Below are 17,591 nucleotides of genomic sequence, written 5' to 3'. Positions count from 1 at the left end.
CTGTTCATTGATCAGTTTTTTGGTCAAAAGACAGCCTTTGCGATAATTTCAAATGCAGTAGGAAACTGTCGAGATGTTCGACAGCCCAAACAAAAAACTTGTTTACCCAATCTCGAGGAAAACCATTAAAGATGATGCATAACAGTTTTCTGTAAATAATTAATACATTCACCTGCTTCAGAATTGCTGCAGAAAACAGACAGGAAGCTTTCCATTAAATATGCAAGTATATTTTTTTTACCCAATAGTTAATTGAGATCTCGGCGGAAGTCGACTGGAGTTGCTTTAATTTCGCTTTTTTTACCCCGCTTTTTTTGATAAACAGATGCATCCCCGAAAATAAACCTGCCGTTAATTACCTACATCGAGAAGGTGTAATGAGGGTCAATTACAGTGTCTGATGGGAAATTAAAACCTACTATGTTCAGACAACCCCATTTAGTATGTCTGTTTGCTGTGTACAGAAATCACGGAACTTTAACACCACCAGGGTATTGAGCTGTGCTGTAAATGTCACATAATTCTGATCAATTTTTACCGAAACATATAAAAAAAGATCTGAAATTTTCTGTGTATTTTTCAGCGTATACCGAGAGCCATTTTCTAACACCTCTCCCTATATACTGTTTATTAATTTACTAAAATTTAGTAAAGGTTCAAGTCATCCTTGACCATCATATTTTGTTGCTTTTTTATCATCAATATTACTGTGAATAGACATCTGACAGCACCTACCCTTTATAAGCGAAGACAACAACAATATGCATTTACTCCATCTCCGAAGAAAAAAAAAACTTTTATAGAATAAAATCAATTTCAGAAGTATATATTGTACAAGCATATATAAGTGCAATGGATAAGGGCCAGAAGTCATGGGTTTGTGGCTACACATCAGTACTGGCTTTTCACAGGAAGTGGGTCCGAGTTCCTTAGTATGCTTCAAAGCTTAAAACCTCTCATAATTAAGTTAAATAATAAAAAAACAAGAGCACCGCCTACTAGTGCCATTGCTTGTCTGCAAGTGCTAGACAGTATGTAAGAAATGAGTTATAGTTCAGAATTTATAAGTCAAAAAGGGCCATAATTTTGGCAAAATGCCTATCAGAGTTATGGTTCTTGGTCTACACAGTGATCAAATGATGATTAACAAGTGTGCAAAGTTTCAAAGCTGTAGCTCTTATAGTTTTTGAGAAAAGGTGGACCTAAACAAAAATTTTACCAACGCCGACAATCAAGCGAAGACAATACCTCTTAGATATTTTTCAAAAATCAGACAGGCTAAAAAAAACATCTACATTTAGAATTTCAAGCAGTATAACGCCTAGTGATTGATGTTCCCTCTATAGAAGTTTTACTGTAGCCTAATTGATATACCATACTCCGCCTGCAATATCAGTGCAGCCTGTTGTACTTTTTTTGTGCTGAAATTTGCATTTTTCATTCCCTAGGCGGAATAGAACATTAATCTGTCGTGCATGCTGGCTTAATGATATACAAAATATTTTCTTTTCATTAAATTTTTCGATGTAGTAAATCACATTTTGTGGCATATTTTACTTTTTATATACTCTATAAGCGGCATGAAACACATAAAATACCTTATCTTCTTCTTTATTCTATATAAAACTGAGAAAGTTACAGAACACGTCAGGAACACTCTTAAATGTACATTACATTTTCTTGAAAAAATACTGCAAGTGCTAAATAAAGTGTAAAGAAACTAATTAGTAACTTAAAGACATCACTGGAATAATTCATACCCCTCTGACAGAACCATACCCAACCCTAAGCACAGGGGCCAGTAAGCCTTGTCGATACCTACCAAAAACTGACTCCATGCTCATTATTTAACAAATTTTTAGAATGATTCATATTTTGGATGCCTCACAGTAAATTCTGTGAAAATCTGGCAACAATTTCAAGAAAGGGGTCATCTGAACTCACGAGTCGACAAGACACGGCATGATCACAACAAGCTCACCTGTGAGTCTTTGGCTCAGGTGAGCTAAAAATGCATATAAGACTGACTTGAGTCTATCTTAAACAAACAGAACAGTATCTACAAAGAATCTTTTTGTTGTTTGGCATAATCGCTTTAGGCAGTGCCAAAGTTAACGCTTACTAATGTTTTTGTTATGTAAATACTGAGAGGACATATTACACCCAATTATTCTGCAAGATGCATATCATTTCTTCCTCTAGCTGTAAGCTTTAAGTCCAATCTAACAAGAGCTTCAACACGTTCATCGTGTATGTAACTTCCAATTACATTACTTGTCACGTTTATAAACATGACCACAAAATGGTTGTACTTTTTATATTCCTTTCTGAATAACTGACACCAAGTTTGAGCAAAATTAGGCTTACTACAGCAATAGAACAATTTCCTTATATCTGACCTACTTACCTAGAATTTTTAAAAACTTGCTCCATATTGGAAAAATATCAAATTAACACACATTCTGCAGTACAGCAGCTTCTCTTGCAACAACACACACAGTCAACCGGATGAGAAATGATACTTTTTCTGTTCTAAGCTCTGCCTGCCCTTAACGGGGTCAAGTGGGAGCTAATGAACAAATGTAAGAGAGGTCCATACAAGGATGCTACGGACCAAATCTGATGAAAATCCACATAGTTATTTAAAGGTCTTTTTTCTATTTTCAGCTTTGGTTGCCGCCCAACTCAAATTTCTTTTTAGCTCGCTCGTAACTAGAAAAAAGATTAAATGAACGCTAGACTGGTTCTGGAATAGAGCATCTACTCTTTCTTTATCCAAAAACTGAAGATCGTTTAAATATTATAACACACATTGTCACATCACACATAAATGCAGTCAAATTCGTGGGAGAAAAATTATTCATAGAGTAATTTTCTGAAACAATTTCAGTAAAATGTTCTGTCATGCACTTTAAGCAACAAAAATTGCCATGCATAATCTGCCAGATTTCACAATGAGTCTGCATATTGTAAACATATTCATTTCTGTCATAATATATGCATTATCAGCACGGTAAATGTCACAAATGAGAAATTATATAATACATGGACTACTGCTCAAATACTAGTAGGAAAAGTAAAATAATATCATCTACTAGGGAATGGTAGTGTTTAATCTTTAACCTTCTGGCGGCAAGTGATTCTGCCTTTCCCTCTGCATGGACGTACAGGCTGATCTTGGTCTGCACTTCTCGCTATTCACCTACGCAGACATTCCCGCGCATATCATGCAAATTTAATGACGGTGAGGAAAAATATATGCATTTATTAGTTTATACATGTTTTATATTAATATGGTGTTAGCACATGCCCATTTCCTGTTATAACATCTGCAGAATCCCTTGGGATACATTGGTTACCATCCACCTACCGGGCACAGTACCTACTGATCACTCCGGATTCTGCAGATGTTATAATAACACCAAAAACATGCTGCGTTATCCTGACACTAAACCTGATCAATTTCTTAAATATATGATGTGCTTTCATTTCTCTATGTATATTTTGTATCTTGTGTCAAAATGTGACAATCTGAAGATGCTGAAGTTTTCACACAATCTGTGAGCATGTAGCTTTAAGTAAAGGGCCACAACTCACCTGAAAGAGAAGCCGTTCATCGGCCCACAATGCTGCTTTATTCCAGTTGATTACTTCTGAGAAAGGAAGTTCCCAACCATTGCTTAGCAACACAGGAACACAGCCTGCTTGTAAAACTTCTAAAAATCTGAAATGAGAAAATAATTCAGATAGAACTGTTTTAAAAACAAAACAATTTTCAATTAGACTATACCAGCACCTCTGCTGTTTAATTTGTCTTTAAGAGGGTTTAATGTTCAATTAATAAGCTGCTGGCTGTTTCCTTCATTTCAAATACAATAAAATTTCTGTTAACTGCCAGGGGCTCTTAGAAATACATGACTATAATTTCATTTGGGTTTCATGTGGCATGTCAGTCTTCGGTGTCTTTTAATTCAGATGAATTTAATAGACACTGCATCATTTTAAGTGCAACTACAATTATTTAAGCAGTCTATAGCAGTTGAAAAAAAAAACCACACTTTGTGACAGATTAACAGACATACAAGACAAAATCTGTATCACCCTACAAATTTTAATAACTGAAGGCCTAAGTATTCTCAGTTATTGATTAGAACCCATTTAATCTCACAGTCACTTTGACTTTGACCATTGACCTACTGACCCCCAAAATTCAAGAATCTATTAAGACAGATGCCTGAACAGAGATTCCAAACTAGGTTTAAGAAATAAACTTGCATATGTAATGGTAGTGTCATATTCTCATCAAAACCGAATTTTAGCTTTATAAAACCATATTCAGGGGGTTGTACGAGCATGCATATTTTCATGTACGAATTTTTTCAAAGAACTGTATCTTCTTGAACATTAAGATAAACCCAAAGGAATCAAACATGAATATATTAAACTGGTCATTGATATAACATCAATTTTGGATCTCGCAATGCTAAACTTAATATGCAATTTACGAATTACTGGTGATGCTAAAAATTTAAACATCTGCCAAAGTCATTCACAAACTTGCTTTTGCAGAATCTAAATACCCTGTTAATCTAACTGTCAAAACCCGGACTTTCCCTAGCAGACAAATTCAGATTCTATAACAGCTACTAATAGCTAATGACAGGTTTTAATCTACATGGAATTATCGTGATTTAAAACATAATCGGGCAACCTGATTAGCTGCCCTTTGCCCTATGTGACCTACCTATTTGATGAAAAAGGAACTTTGCATATAATCTGCCATTGTTAACATTAATTGCCAATATACAAATTTCTCAATGTTTTCAAGTATAACTTACAAGATCAGACATGAAACTTTGATACACCAACTTTACTTGCCTTTTGAGTAGGAACGGATTGCGTATGAACTTTGTCCAAGGTTAAATCAATAAATTATTAACAGATTTATGAGGTCAAGTATGTGGGAAAACAAATTACAGTCACACACACAAACACATTACAACATTCTTTCCGTGCCACAAAAAATTTGGAGAATTACTCGCAATCAAAAATCAATCAGTATTATATATCTGGATCACAGTCATCCATTATTTAATTTCATACAGTCCCATTTTGTTAAAACTGTTCTAGGTGACTTTAAAATTCCTTTATTGAAAAATGAAGGGAATCGAAACTTGGTACTCCTCTATATTAAATTGTCATGCCTTTTGAAAAAGACACAAAACCTTGGCTCAGATAATTAACCGTTCTGCTATCATGTTTACTTGTAACTGTCCAACATTGACAACTTAACATATTTTTTTGACATATTAAAAATAGTTGTTTCAAGTAATATGCACTTGGATAGCTCTTCATTATTTCTGAAAATTAGCATAAAACAGACAGAACAAACATATAAGAAAACAGTTCCATAATAATTAATTTTTGAGAAGACTGAACCAATGAAAAACATTATTCCAAATTAGATTTACCTTAATATCTTATGGGTTTCAAGTAAGACTAAAACACACTGCAACGACGTATAAGTCTAAAACATTTTTTGTGTATTTCCTGTTGATCCATGCAATGATTTTCCATATGTATTCTTACAAACTTACAGAATGATTTTAACTTGTCATATAACTATAATAAAATTTACAGGAAGTCATTTGTGGTCCAAACTCAACAATTTAGGAGATTTCTGATTTTTTAAAAACATGAGATGCCCACGGGCAACATGTTGAGCCTGCCCTTTGACTCCTAACTGTGACCTTGACCTATGAGATAGGACCCTGGGGTTTGCATATGACACTCTGTCTCATTGAGTTAAACATTAATGCCGAATATAAAGAAGATTCCTCAATGCATGTCAAAGTAATGGGCTTGACAAGATCTGACATGACCTTTGATCTCCAACTTTGACCTTGACCTTTGAGATAGGAAACTGAGATTTGCGTATGACACTACCTCTCACTGAGGTTAACACTCATGCCAAATATAAACAAGATTACTCCCTGCATGTCAAAGTATGGTCCGGACAAACAAATCAGGACGAACGCACACACACCAAACAGCCATTTGGACAACTATGTCTTCGCTACTGCAAGTGGGCTCGACAAAAATTGGTAAGAATTTAACTCTGACAACTAAAAAAACAATCAAGTATTTCATAATAATCTGTGATCACAGTCATCACGAGTATTTAATTTGACCTACTGTCAACCTACTTTTTGCTTAAAACTGATTCTAGGATGACTTTAAGCCAATTCTTCACAAAATGGAAGGTCACAACTCTTGTAAACTCTGAATAAACCTCCTCTATTAATTGATGACCTCCTTTTGAAAAAAACAAAAACAAAACTTGCTCAAATTTAGTTCTTCTTTACATTTCCTGTAACTTGTCCAAACATGAAAGCTTTTACATTTAGTTTTTGACATATTTCTAAAAATTTGTTCAAGTAAAATGCCACTTTGATAGCTCATCATTTTCTGAAAATTAGCATACAATAGCAGACTATACAACATTAAGACAAAATTCAAATATATTTAATGTTTCTGATGGGAAGGACTGAAAAACGCAAGAAATTATACAATTATTTCCAGAATTTAAGATTTCACCTTAAATTTAATGTCTGAAGAAGACTAAAAACCAGCCAGTCAACGACAGGTTATAAAATCGTCTAATATAACATTAATTTGGTGTCATGTTCTGCAGTGGTGGTCCATGTGCTATGATTTTTCATATGCTTTTTAAAATCTTATCTTAAAATGCTTTTAACTTGTCATATAACTATCAGAAACACCAGATTTTGCAAGGAAAGTGTCAAAATTATGATGACAACACATCTGCTATTAACACCACAAACAAATTTACGGAATGATGTTGTTTGTTTTTTATCTTGAATACAAGTTTGTTAAAATTTTTTATAAATTTTCTGAAATGCTTCAAGGAAACAAAATAAATGGATTTCTGTTTTGAGTTTCATCTGAACTTGCTGGGAGAAACTGATTTATTTCTGCATTATAAAGCCTGTAATAGTGGTAGATCTAGCGCCCACTTTGAATGCTGAAAGTCGTGGGTGTGCTCCCTAGCCCATGAGACATATAATAGGGTGAAGGAGGGGATGAAAATCTCGCCATTTATCTATTACTGCCTTAACTGATTTTATTAGTAAAATAACTTAAATACAGTACTGCAAAATGACCCCATGTATTTAATTAAAAGCAGTGCAATTAAACACAGAATTTGTTCTTTCACAGTTTCAAAATATGATGCACTATATGTCATCTTAACAATGAGCGATGAGCGCAACTGATGCTCAATTTATGAAAATCCTTCAGCACTTGACCTTTGACCTCAAGAGTGACCTTGACTTTAGTCCAAATGACCTCAGTGGCTCTGCATTCTGCTCACTATCTTGCTGAGATGCTAGTGTCCGGCCATTTGAAAGATGACTCTCAACCTCCATGAATGATCTGTACCAGGTTTTGGTGAACATATAAAATATTGTTATTTAAAAATGTATTCTATATGGTTTCAGAGATATGCCTTAGAAAGGAATGATAAATAGACTACAATGGACAGACATGGCTCTGATATTGTCCTGTTACATTTTATATCTGGGGGTAAAATAAACTCAAACCCTTTATAAACTGGTACCTGATTCCTTGCTTCTGAGTGACACATGTATCAAGAGTATGTAAAACATACGATTTCCTCAAATAATATGACACACAATTTCTACATCCTTCTTTTCCAAACCATACTACAATCATGCAGCAAGCTTGTGAGAAGTTTGCCATAAGCTTGCACAGACTGCAGCCATGTAATATAATGCTTGCGGATACTCGCATAGAAATTAAGTTTGCGGTGAAGTCTTTCTTTGCAAGCTTGCAGCCTGCATCATGCGATCTTAATACTATTATATATTATATAATGTATGCCTAATAATTAAACCCTTACCCTGCTAAATTTCTATAATGAACTTGTCCATCTTTCAATAAGGACAGTCCCATTAACTGTTAAAAGGGGTGCTTACCAAAAAGATACTGAATGAATAGCGAACAGTGCAGATCATGATCAGACTGCATGGATGTGCAGGCTGATCATTATCTACACTGGTCGCAAAGGCAGATTCATCTGTGTCCAGCATGATAAGGGTTAGGTTTAACCAAATATCTGCACTAAAAATGTGAAAAAAGGCATCATTTCTCCGACGCCTAGACTAAAATATTCAGACAGCAATGCCTTGACAACCAAATATACCGCAGAAGACATTTATTGCAGCTACAGGTTGCAGCGCAACGAAGCGATGCAGAATTTGAGGTAAATTGTGCACTCTTTTATCTCTAACTAAGTCGCCATCGGAACTGCCGCTGCCAATAAAATGCATTACATCAGCGAAATTAAGGAGACAAAAAGTTAATACAAAAGTATGTAAAAACTGACAATATTTCTACAGGCGATGTAAAAAAGTAAGCTATTTCCTTCCACTTAGTTGTATGCGCAGCAGACACATGCTTTTTACATTTTTACAGCTGGAGGGGGGTTGCATTAATTACATTGCAGTGGGATGACTTGCCAGAAATAACAAAGGTAGTTATTACTCTGATAATCCAATTTTGTTTTTTTGCCTTCTAACTAACCTTGTTACACTGTGAAAGAATATAATATCTAATAACACAATTTAAACATTCTTAACTTAACCCAGACAAAATGTTGACCATGGTTGACCATGAACTAACGTGATCAACCATCAAATACCATGGTGAAAACATGGTCAGGACCATGGTCGGCTATGGTCAACCATGGTGATATAAGATTGGCCATGGTCGATCATGGTCAGAAAAGACAATCAACAGTTTCACCATGGTCTACCATGGTCAACTTTTTTCAACCATGGCTGACCATGGACTACCATGGTCATGTTAGTAATTTTCACAATTATCAAGTTTTACAATGCACCAAAGATGCCTGACTGCATTTTGGCTCCAAAAGTTTTCCTAGATATAGAATAGTTTTCCTGCATTTATAGACAAATTCAAAGGTAAACTTTCATAGTCTGACTATAATTTGTTGTCATCTTAGCAATTTTATGACAAATAAATGACTGACTTGCAAAAACAGATATAGACTGAAATTGTCATATGTTTACTTAACTGTGTTGGTGAAATATTTTGATATATTTTAAACAAACCTTATAATTTGTAAAGTGCAAAACATTGTTTCAAATATACTGATTTTAAGATATATCAAAATAGTGTATTTTGGTTTCTCGTTACAAAGTAATTTTTTCACATAATATACCAAAATTTTCAGTATATTTACATAAGTAACTACTACCGAAGAAACGGTCTCTCAGAATTTTGAAATTTTCTCCAATATGATTTTATGGAACAGTCAGTTTCTTTCATCAAAATTTAGCCACCAACAATGTTCCATTATAAATTATAATATCATCAAACAAGATATCAACAATCAGAGAGATGCTTCCCTCCATATTGCATACTTCTTTAAAATGTAAAAAAAATTGCAAGTCGATGATACATCAGTAAATGAAAAAGGAATTAAATTTTAGTAGTCAGATATACACTTGATTTAATTTCTGTCCATTTTTAACCTCATGTGAGGACTGGTTCTCACCATGAGCATTTGAACTTTTGTGTTTGCTAGTTGTCCGTCAGGTATCTGTCTACCTGGACTACCATGGTAGTTCATGGTCATGACCATGGTCGACCACATTTTGACCATGGTCGACCATGTTTTGTTAAATGGCACCACAGTTTTTTATAGTCAATAATCACCATGTTCGACCATGGTCATGGACCATGGTTGACTGTGGTCCACAACCACGGTCGACCACGGTCCCCAACCACGGTCGACCATGGTGATTATTGACTATCAAAAACCGTGGTGCCATTTAACAAAAGTGGTCGACCATGGTCATATGACCTTCATTTCGCCTGGGAATGTCCCAAAATTAACTCCAAGATTATTTGTTCAAAATGAAGAAATTTCTGTCATTTGTTGAAGTTATAACCCGGTACCCAAAAACAGTAGTAATCCCTATTCAAGAAAAAGTGTGACTTCTTTTTTCTAACTGTAAATTTGTTTCACCCCAAAGGCCATTGACCTTGACCTTTTTTCTTGTGACCCCCAAAAACTGTGAATTGGGGTCATCTTCTCTTCTTATCCCAGGCAAGCTTTAAAGTATAACTCCAGTCAGCCAAAGCAGTCTATGGTAAATCTTAAGTCAGTGTGACCTTGACCTTAGAGGTTATGAAGTGACCACAAACAAGTATCCTGTGAAGCTTCATTGCCTTAAACCGTAAAGCATTCTCCATGCAGCCACTAGCACAAAGGATTTTACTGACCAACAGGAGTTAAACAATACATCGCTCCTCTTCCAAAGGGGAATAAAATTACTTAAGGATTTTGAACTTTTACAGATATTTCAAACCTATGAAATGCCAATTACTCTCCTGGGAAACATCATGTAATTCGTGGCTTTGCCGTTAAGGCCACACCAAATTGATAAGTTGTTCATCGGATTTTTTTCTGAAAAATTTGAGGCGGCGAGCGAAAAAATAATTTAAATATTTATTTGGGTTTTTGAGAAAATCAGGAGCGAGCGAAGAGCGAAGAAATATATTTGTCTTCATTTGTCTCTCGACTGACTAATAAAAACCTTAAAATAGAATGTATAGCCCTTTTAAATTAAAAAGTAAGTCCCCAGGGGTTGAGAAAATCTGACATGCAGATGCACAAAAAAGCGAACTCGGGGGGAAAAAAGGTAATAACATTGTCATACAGTACACTGTAATCAAATAATGCATGCTTTTGAAAATGCTGTTAGAAAATATGTAATAAACAACAATGCATAACCTTACACCATACTTATCACATATATATGTGACTTGAATATTTACTGCTATGAAAATGTAGCATTCTTAGCTAACTTTACAAAGTTTTTGATACATCAAATATCTACGTGAGTGTTACTAGATCTATTTAAGCTTCTGATTTGAAACTTAGAACAGTTATTTACTGTCAAAGTCTACACCAGGAGAAACAATACTCTTAATTCTGAATCTAGACAGAGTTATGCCCCTTTTTAACATAGAATATTTTTAATTAAGTTTTATATAATGACCAATAGCTCTGTACTTTAATAGCTTCTGACTATTATGCCCCTTTTACTGGCAAAGCTCTGATTCAGGAAAGTCGAGCATGATGTCCTATGTACAGCTCTTTTTCTAACTTTAAACTTTCATAACATATTAAATTTGTTGAAACAAAGTCTCAATTAAAGTCTGAAATGAAGATTAACGTGCATTAACATTAATCTACTAAATGACTGGAAAATTTGAAAATCAAAACTGTTCTGAAAACAACTCGTAATGTAAATTCCTTACCCCACCAACTTTCGTATGCAAATGCTGATCATTTGGACATGAAAAAACAGAAAACATAAGTGACATGCATCAATAAGTATTTACCCTTACCAAAATAATGTGGATTGATGTTATCAAACAAATTAGTATGTTTTTCTTCATCCAGTTTTCAATGAAATAAATCGATTTTTGGAGAATGTAATTTGGTAAACATTTGAAGAAAATGGCGTAACTGCATAAAGGGGAAATAACTTTATTGCAACTAAATATAAGTGTTATGATTTATTATAGACGATGTGGCGTAATATGTATTTATTATTTTGATTAAAATCCATTTGAGAACAATCTGGGACTGGAATTATAAGCATTTATACACTTTTACGTCCGTAAAAAGTAGCGCACCAAAAAATTTTGGATAGGTTTTTTTCAATGGGGCGAGCGCAAGCCAAAAACAAAAAAAAATTATTTTTTTTGTGTTTCTGAAAATATACGAGCGGCAAATCCGATGAACAACTTTTTAATTTGGTGAGGCCTAATGGCTATTTTGTGGGGATAATAAATTCATAGATTTTAACCATTGATCATAGAATTAATGGGAAACTGTAATTGTACTTATAATTTCATGGATGGACTAAACCACAAAATCTATGAATTGTACTTATAATTTCATGGATGGACAAAACCACAAAATCTATGAATTGTACTTATAATTTCATGGATGGACAAAACCACAAAATCTATGAATTGTACTTATAATTTCATGGAGGGACAAAACCACAAAATTTATGAATTGTACTTATAATTTCATGGATGGACTAAACCACAAAATCTATGAATTGTACTTATAATTTCATGGATGGACTAAACCACAAAATCTATAAATTGTACTTATAATTTCATGGATGGACTAACCCACAAAATCTATAAATTGTACTTGTTTGCTGGAATTTAATTTCATGGATCAACTCATGAAAAATCCACGAAAAATAGTCCCCAACATATAATCATGATTTAACAGAACATTTTCCTGCTCAAATCAGATCACCGAAAAAAACACAGACTACTGCTATGGGCAATAACATTTATCATTATTAAACAGTCACCTCTAGCCTATGTCAAAGACTTAATTGAGATGTATCGCTACCAGCCACCTTAAAATCAGCAATAACAATCTGAAAACCACTTTATACAGCTATATTGATAACGTGGTCGGAATATTGTCAGAGACATTTATGTTTCAGCTGCAGGCCACGCTCCCGACAAAATGTGCGCCTTGCTCCTGACAAAATGACTGGCTGCCTTGGAAAGAACAACCACATTTTATTAATACTTTACAACCTCTACAGAACAGACTGAAACACGTTTGATTTCAAAAGGTTGTTGCTCTGCAGAGGCTGTCTTTTTCTGGATGTATTTTGCACTTTGTGTTGAGATTACTGTAAACTTATTCAACATCTGAAGTTGAGAAAGTTGTCTCAGCTTATATTAACTTATAAACATTGATGACCAAGACCTCTACAGGCACTCCTGCCTTAGTATGGAATGGAGAGAATGGTCCCCTAACAGATTGGAAATCCAATCCACTGAGGCTCGAACAACTTAGTTTGCAACCAAATCATGTATCTGGGATAAACTGATATAGAGTGATAACTCATGCATATCACAAAAAGATGGACTAATAAAAAAATACTACAGGCAACAATATAATCTGTCAGAAAATGATACCAGCAAAATTGTTCATGAATTTCTACAAGAGAACAATACAAGAGCTGTCCGTAAGACAGCCAAGCTCGACTATTCGAAATATTGTCCCAGAAGCAGGAAAATATTACCCAAAAAGGTTAAATATTAAAAGAGTTTTAAGTTCAAAAGGGGGCATAATTTGGCCAAAATGCATATCAGTTATGGGACTTGGTGCTATCAACTAGTTTTATAACCCCTAAGGCACATGTGAAGTTTTAATTCAATATCTGCATTAGTTTTGGAGATAGAAACTCGCATGTAAAACTTTAACCAGAATTTTCAAAGTCCAAAAGGGGGCATAATTTGCCCAAAATACATGCCAGAGTTATGGGACTTGACCCAGTGAGGTTGGTAATTGACCTAGAAAAAGAAAAAAAAAGTTTCAAATCTATATGCCTTTTAGTAATTGCTGTATGTACTTGCACGCAAAACTTTAACCAGGATTTTCTAAGTCCAAAAAGGGGAATAATTTGCTCAAAATACATGTAAGAGTTATGGGACTTGATCCTGTGAGGTTAGTAATTGATCTAGAAAAAGAAAAAAATAAGTTTCAAATCTATATGCCTTTTAGTAATAGCTGTATGTACTTGCACGCAAAACTTTAACCAGAATTTGCTAAGTCCAAAAGGGGGCATAATTTGGCCAAAATGAAGGTCAGAGTTATGGGACTTGCTGCTATCAACTAGTTTTATAACCACAAAGACACATGTGAAGTTTCAAATCAATATCTGCATTAGTTTTGGAGATAGTAACTTGCATGTAAAACTTTAACCAAAATTTTTTAAGTCTAAAAGGGGGCATAATTTTCCCAAAATACATGTAAGAGTTATGGGACTTGACCCAGTGGGGTTGGTAATTGATCTAGAAAAAGAAAAAATAAGTTTAAAATCTATATGCCTTTTAGAAAGAGCTGTATGTACTTGCACGCAAAACTTTAACCAGAATTTTCTAAGTCCAAAAGGGGCATAATTTGGCCAAAATGAAGGTCAGAGTTATGGGACTTGCTGCTATCAACTAGTTTTATAACCCCGAAGACACATGTGAAGTTTCAAATCAATATCTGCATTAGTTTTGGAGATAGTAACTTGCATGTAAAACTTTAACCAAAATTTTCTAAGTCCAAAAGGGGGCATAATTTGCTCAAAATACATGTCAGAGTTATGGGACTTGACCCAGAGAGGTTGGTAATTGACCTAGAAAAAGATAAAATAAGTTTCAAAGCTATATGCCTTTAATTGATGGCTGTATGTACTTGCATGCAAAAACTTAACCAAGGTGTGACGCCGACGCCGACGCCGACGCCGACGCCAGGGTGAGTAGAATAGCTAGACTATTCTTCGAATAGTCGAGCTAAAAATGTAAATTCTTTAATCCTGATTATAAATTTTCAGATTTTAGATAGATATGCTTCCATATAAAAATTCCTAACATTTGTCTTTTTTTTTAAGAACAGCAACAAGACTACTTGGGTTATGTGAGTGATTTATCAATGTTTTTGTCTACTTTGGGTGTTATTTAGTCACATCACCACAATTTTAGTCACATGGCCCATTTCAAGATTATCTTAACCTTTTCCATGCTGGACATAATTGATTCTGCCTTTGCGACCAGTGTAGATCATGGTCAGCTTGCAAATTCGTGCAGTCTGATCATGATCTGCACCATTCGCTATTCAGTTAGTATCTTTTTGGTAAGCACCCCTTTTAACAGTTAATGGTACTGTCCAAATTGGAAGATGGACAAGTTCATTTTAGAAATTTAGCAAGGTAAGGGTTAAGGTAGTAAACTAACAATGACAGACGGCAAAGTACAATATTCTCTGTATAATTTGAGCCGCACCATGAAAATAACAACATAGTGCATTTGCGGCCAGCATGGATCCAGATCAGCCTGCGCATCCGCACAGTCTGGTCAGAATCTGTGCTGTTCGCTTACAGTTTCTCTAACTGCAATAGGCTTTAAAAGCCAACAGCATGGATCCTGACCTGGTCTGGATCCATTCTGGCCGCAAATTCACTATGTTAGTTTTCTCATGGTGCGGCTCATTTAGTTTTTTTTCTCTTTTTTTATAGAAATCCGTGTACGTGTTGAGCTACTGCACCTGAAATAGTTGCACTGGATTACAGCAGTGCATTATAATCACTTGGAAATCACCAAGAGTCGTTAGGGATCCACTACCTTTATCGCAAATCTGGATTTAGGTAGAGCCGCTGACCTTCCATAAGCCAGCTGAATATTAACTTCCTAATACATTTCCAGCCCCAAAAAATTTGATTTTTGGGAACCTAAATGATTACAGGATATAATTACTGAAATATCAGCACATAACATTCAAAATTGTGAATCTGGAACTGATTAAATTGGCAAAACTCAAACCATATTGTTTTAGATGTAAATTAGAAAAAAAAATATACTTCTTGTAAATTTCTTTCTGTAACAAAAACCAGAGACTTTCAACACTCTGAAATTTTCTTGCCTGCATTTATTCAAATCAATGTGCAACATAATAGAAATACAGCTGAACCCGACTGAATTGCCACCTGTATATTACACAGCCACCTTAAATGACTTAAGTAGCCAGTCAGCTAGCTTCCCAAACTGACTTTCTGTTCTTACTTCAACTTGTAAGAAGCACTGCCACCTGCCTTAAACTGCCAAATAGTGTCACTCTCTCAGCTGACTGCTTAAAACAGGTTTGACTGTACAGCAAATACAGAAGGAACTAATCAGCTCAAAATTCAATTTTAAGTTTAATGGAAATGAGCAGTAAAAGACAATTAACATCATTAACAGAGCTTTTTATGTGACGTTAATAGATTTCATTTTCTTTTTTTATGTTTTCTTTAACTTCTCCTATTTCCTTGTATTCATGTTCTTCCTGCAAGAGATTATTACTTCTGATTAAAATGCTAATGCACTATCTGAAGGCTAATGTCTACTAAATTGAATGAAGGTCAAGTGTGAGGTTGGCTACCCATAAACTGCCTTAAATCCTTAATTACTTTAATTTTCATTTTAAAAAGATATATACTGCCTATGTCAAGGGCAAAAACTTTATTCCTAGTTGTATTTAATTCGCTACATTTTACTTTACAATGCCTGTGGAAACTATTAAGATATTTTTAAATGTCATGCGATTTCTTTCAAATATACAGTGATGATGTATATATGGTATTTTCAGCCCTTAATGTGTCTACGGAGAACAACATTCCATACTGAATCATTTACATTTTGTGATGTCAGCATTGATTTAAAATTCAGTACTGTAACATTGAAACCATCTCTTTTTGTAAGGACTGGACTCTATATAAGGCAATGCCTTGATAGTCTCACCTAAGTTTGGGAGGTAATGGGTTTGCTCCCCAGATGTGTCACACCAAAAACATGAAAAATGGTCCTATAGCAGCTTCCTTACTCATGCTGCTCGGGATTAAGGTCTAAGACAGGTCAGCCCAGTGGTCACTATAATGTGACTGGGTTGAGTATCATGTCTATGGCAAGATATATTCCAGTGAGGCAGCACTATCAAGTTGGGCATTGCACTCAATGCTTCAAGCAAACACTGTGGTTTATATGACTGAAAGATTGTTGAAATTTTTAGGATGCTAAACCCGAACACATACATGATATGAGCCGTGCAATGAGAAAACAAACATAGTGGCTTTGCGACCAGCATGGATCCAGACCAGCCTGCGCATCCGCGCAGTCTGGTCAGGATCCATGCTGTTCGCTAACAGTTGCCCTAATTGCAATAGGCTTTGAAAGTGAACAGCATGGACCCTGACCAGACTGTGCGGATGCGCAGGCTGGTCTGGATCCATGCTGGTCCCAAAGCCACTATATTGGTTTTCTCATGGCACGGCTCCTATATTAAGACCTTAAAAGGACATACCTGAAAGACCCTAGTCTGCGTCCCCTAGGCACCAGACAAAATGTTGCATTGTACAGTAACTTCTTGTAGTCATATCTGAAATTAGATATAGAATTCATGTAAATATATCACAATTTTATAACATTTACTTATATCATGTTGTTACCATGCCATCATAGTGCAGTTCAGGTTCTGGAAGGGCAGACTGTGAGCAACAACTTTTCTACATCTATCCTGCCCTAAGCATGATCATTACTTTTCATTATATCAACTAGATCAGCAACAGCTATGTAAAGAACAAAAAATCTTATCCCTACTCTATAGTCTTAATCCATGTCCCCACTCCCTTCTACACTTTAGGTGTGCAATTAAATTCATTAACAGTTGCCACTAACTCCTCCTGAAGAATCCTGTGGACTCGATAGTAAAATATAGCATGCTAGGACTGTGTAAAAAACAACATCACATACACAGGACTCTTATCCAAAAGGGTTTTATCATATTAATTTGAGAGGTGGTCCCGGGATCGAACTTGGTACCTTGGTTGTTAACACTGAACCGCTGACTCCACTCCTACCAGTACTCTAGTATGTCTGTTAAAGGT

The 17,591-nt window shown here is 35.1% G+C and overlaps 1 protein-coding gene across 1 annotated transcript in view; it reads right to left on the bottom strand.

Annotated features, from left to right (window-relative positions):
• The window catches only part of LOC123539606 (exostosin-1-like), a 114,509-nt gene that overhangs the window by 42,037 nt on the left and 54,881 nt on the right, over positions 1-17,591 (bottom strand). Inside the window, exons 2-3 of the mRNA XM_045324260.2 lie at positions 17,009-17,083; positions 3,598-3,724 (exon numbers count right to left, since the gene is read on the bottom strand). Coding sequence (XP_045180195.2) covers positions 3,598-3,724; positions 17,009-17,083 — 202 coding nt within the window. The remainder of the gene's footprint in view (positions 1-3,597; positions 3,725-17,008; positions 17,084-17,591) is intronic.

The sequence above is a fragment of the Mercenaria mercenaria genome, chromosome 16, assembly GCF_021730395.1.
Source record: "Mercenaria mercenaria strain notata chromosome 16, MADL_Memer_1, whole genome shotgun sequence".
Lineage (NCBI taxonomy): Eukaryota > Metazoa > Mollusca > Bivalvia > Venerida > Veneridae > Mercenaria > Mercenaria mercenaria.
Note: the sequence above shows the minus strand (reverse complement) of the source record. Positions and strands in the feature narration are given on the sequence as shown.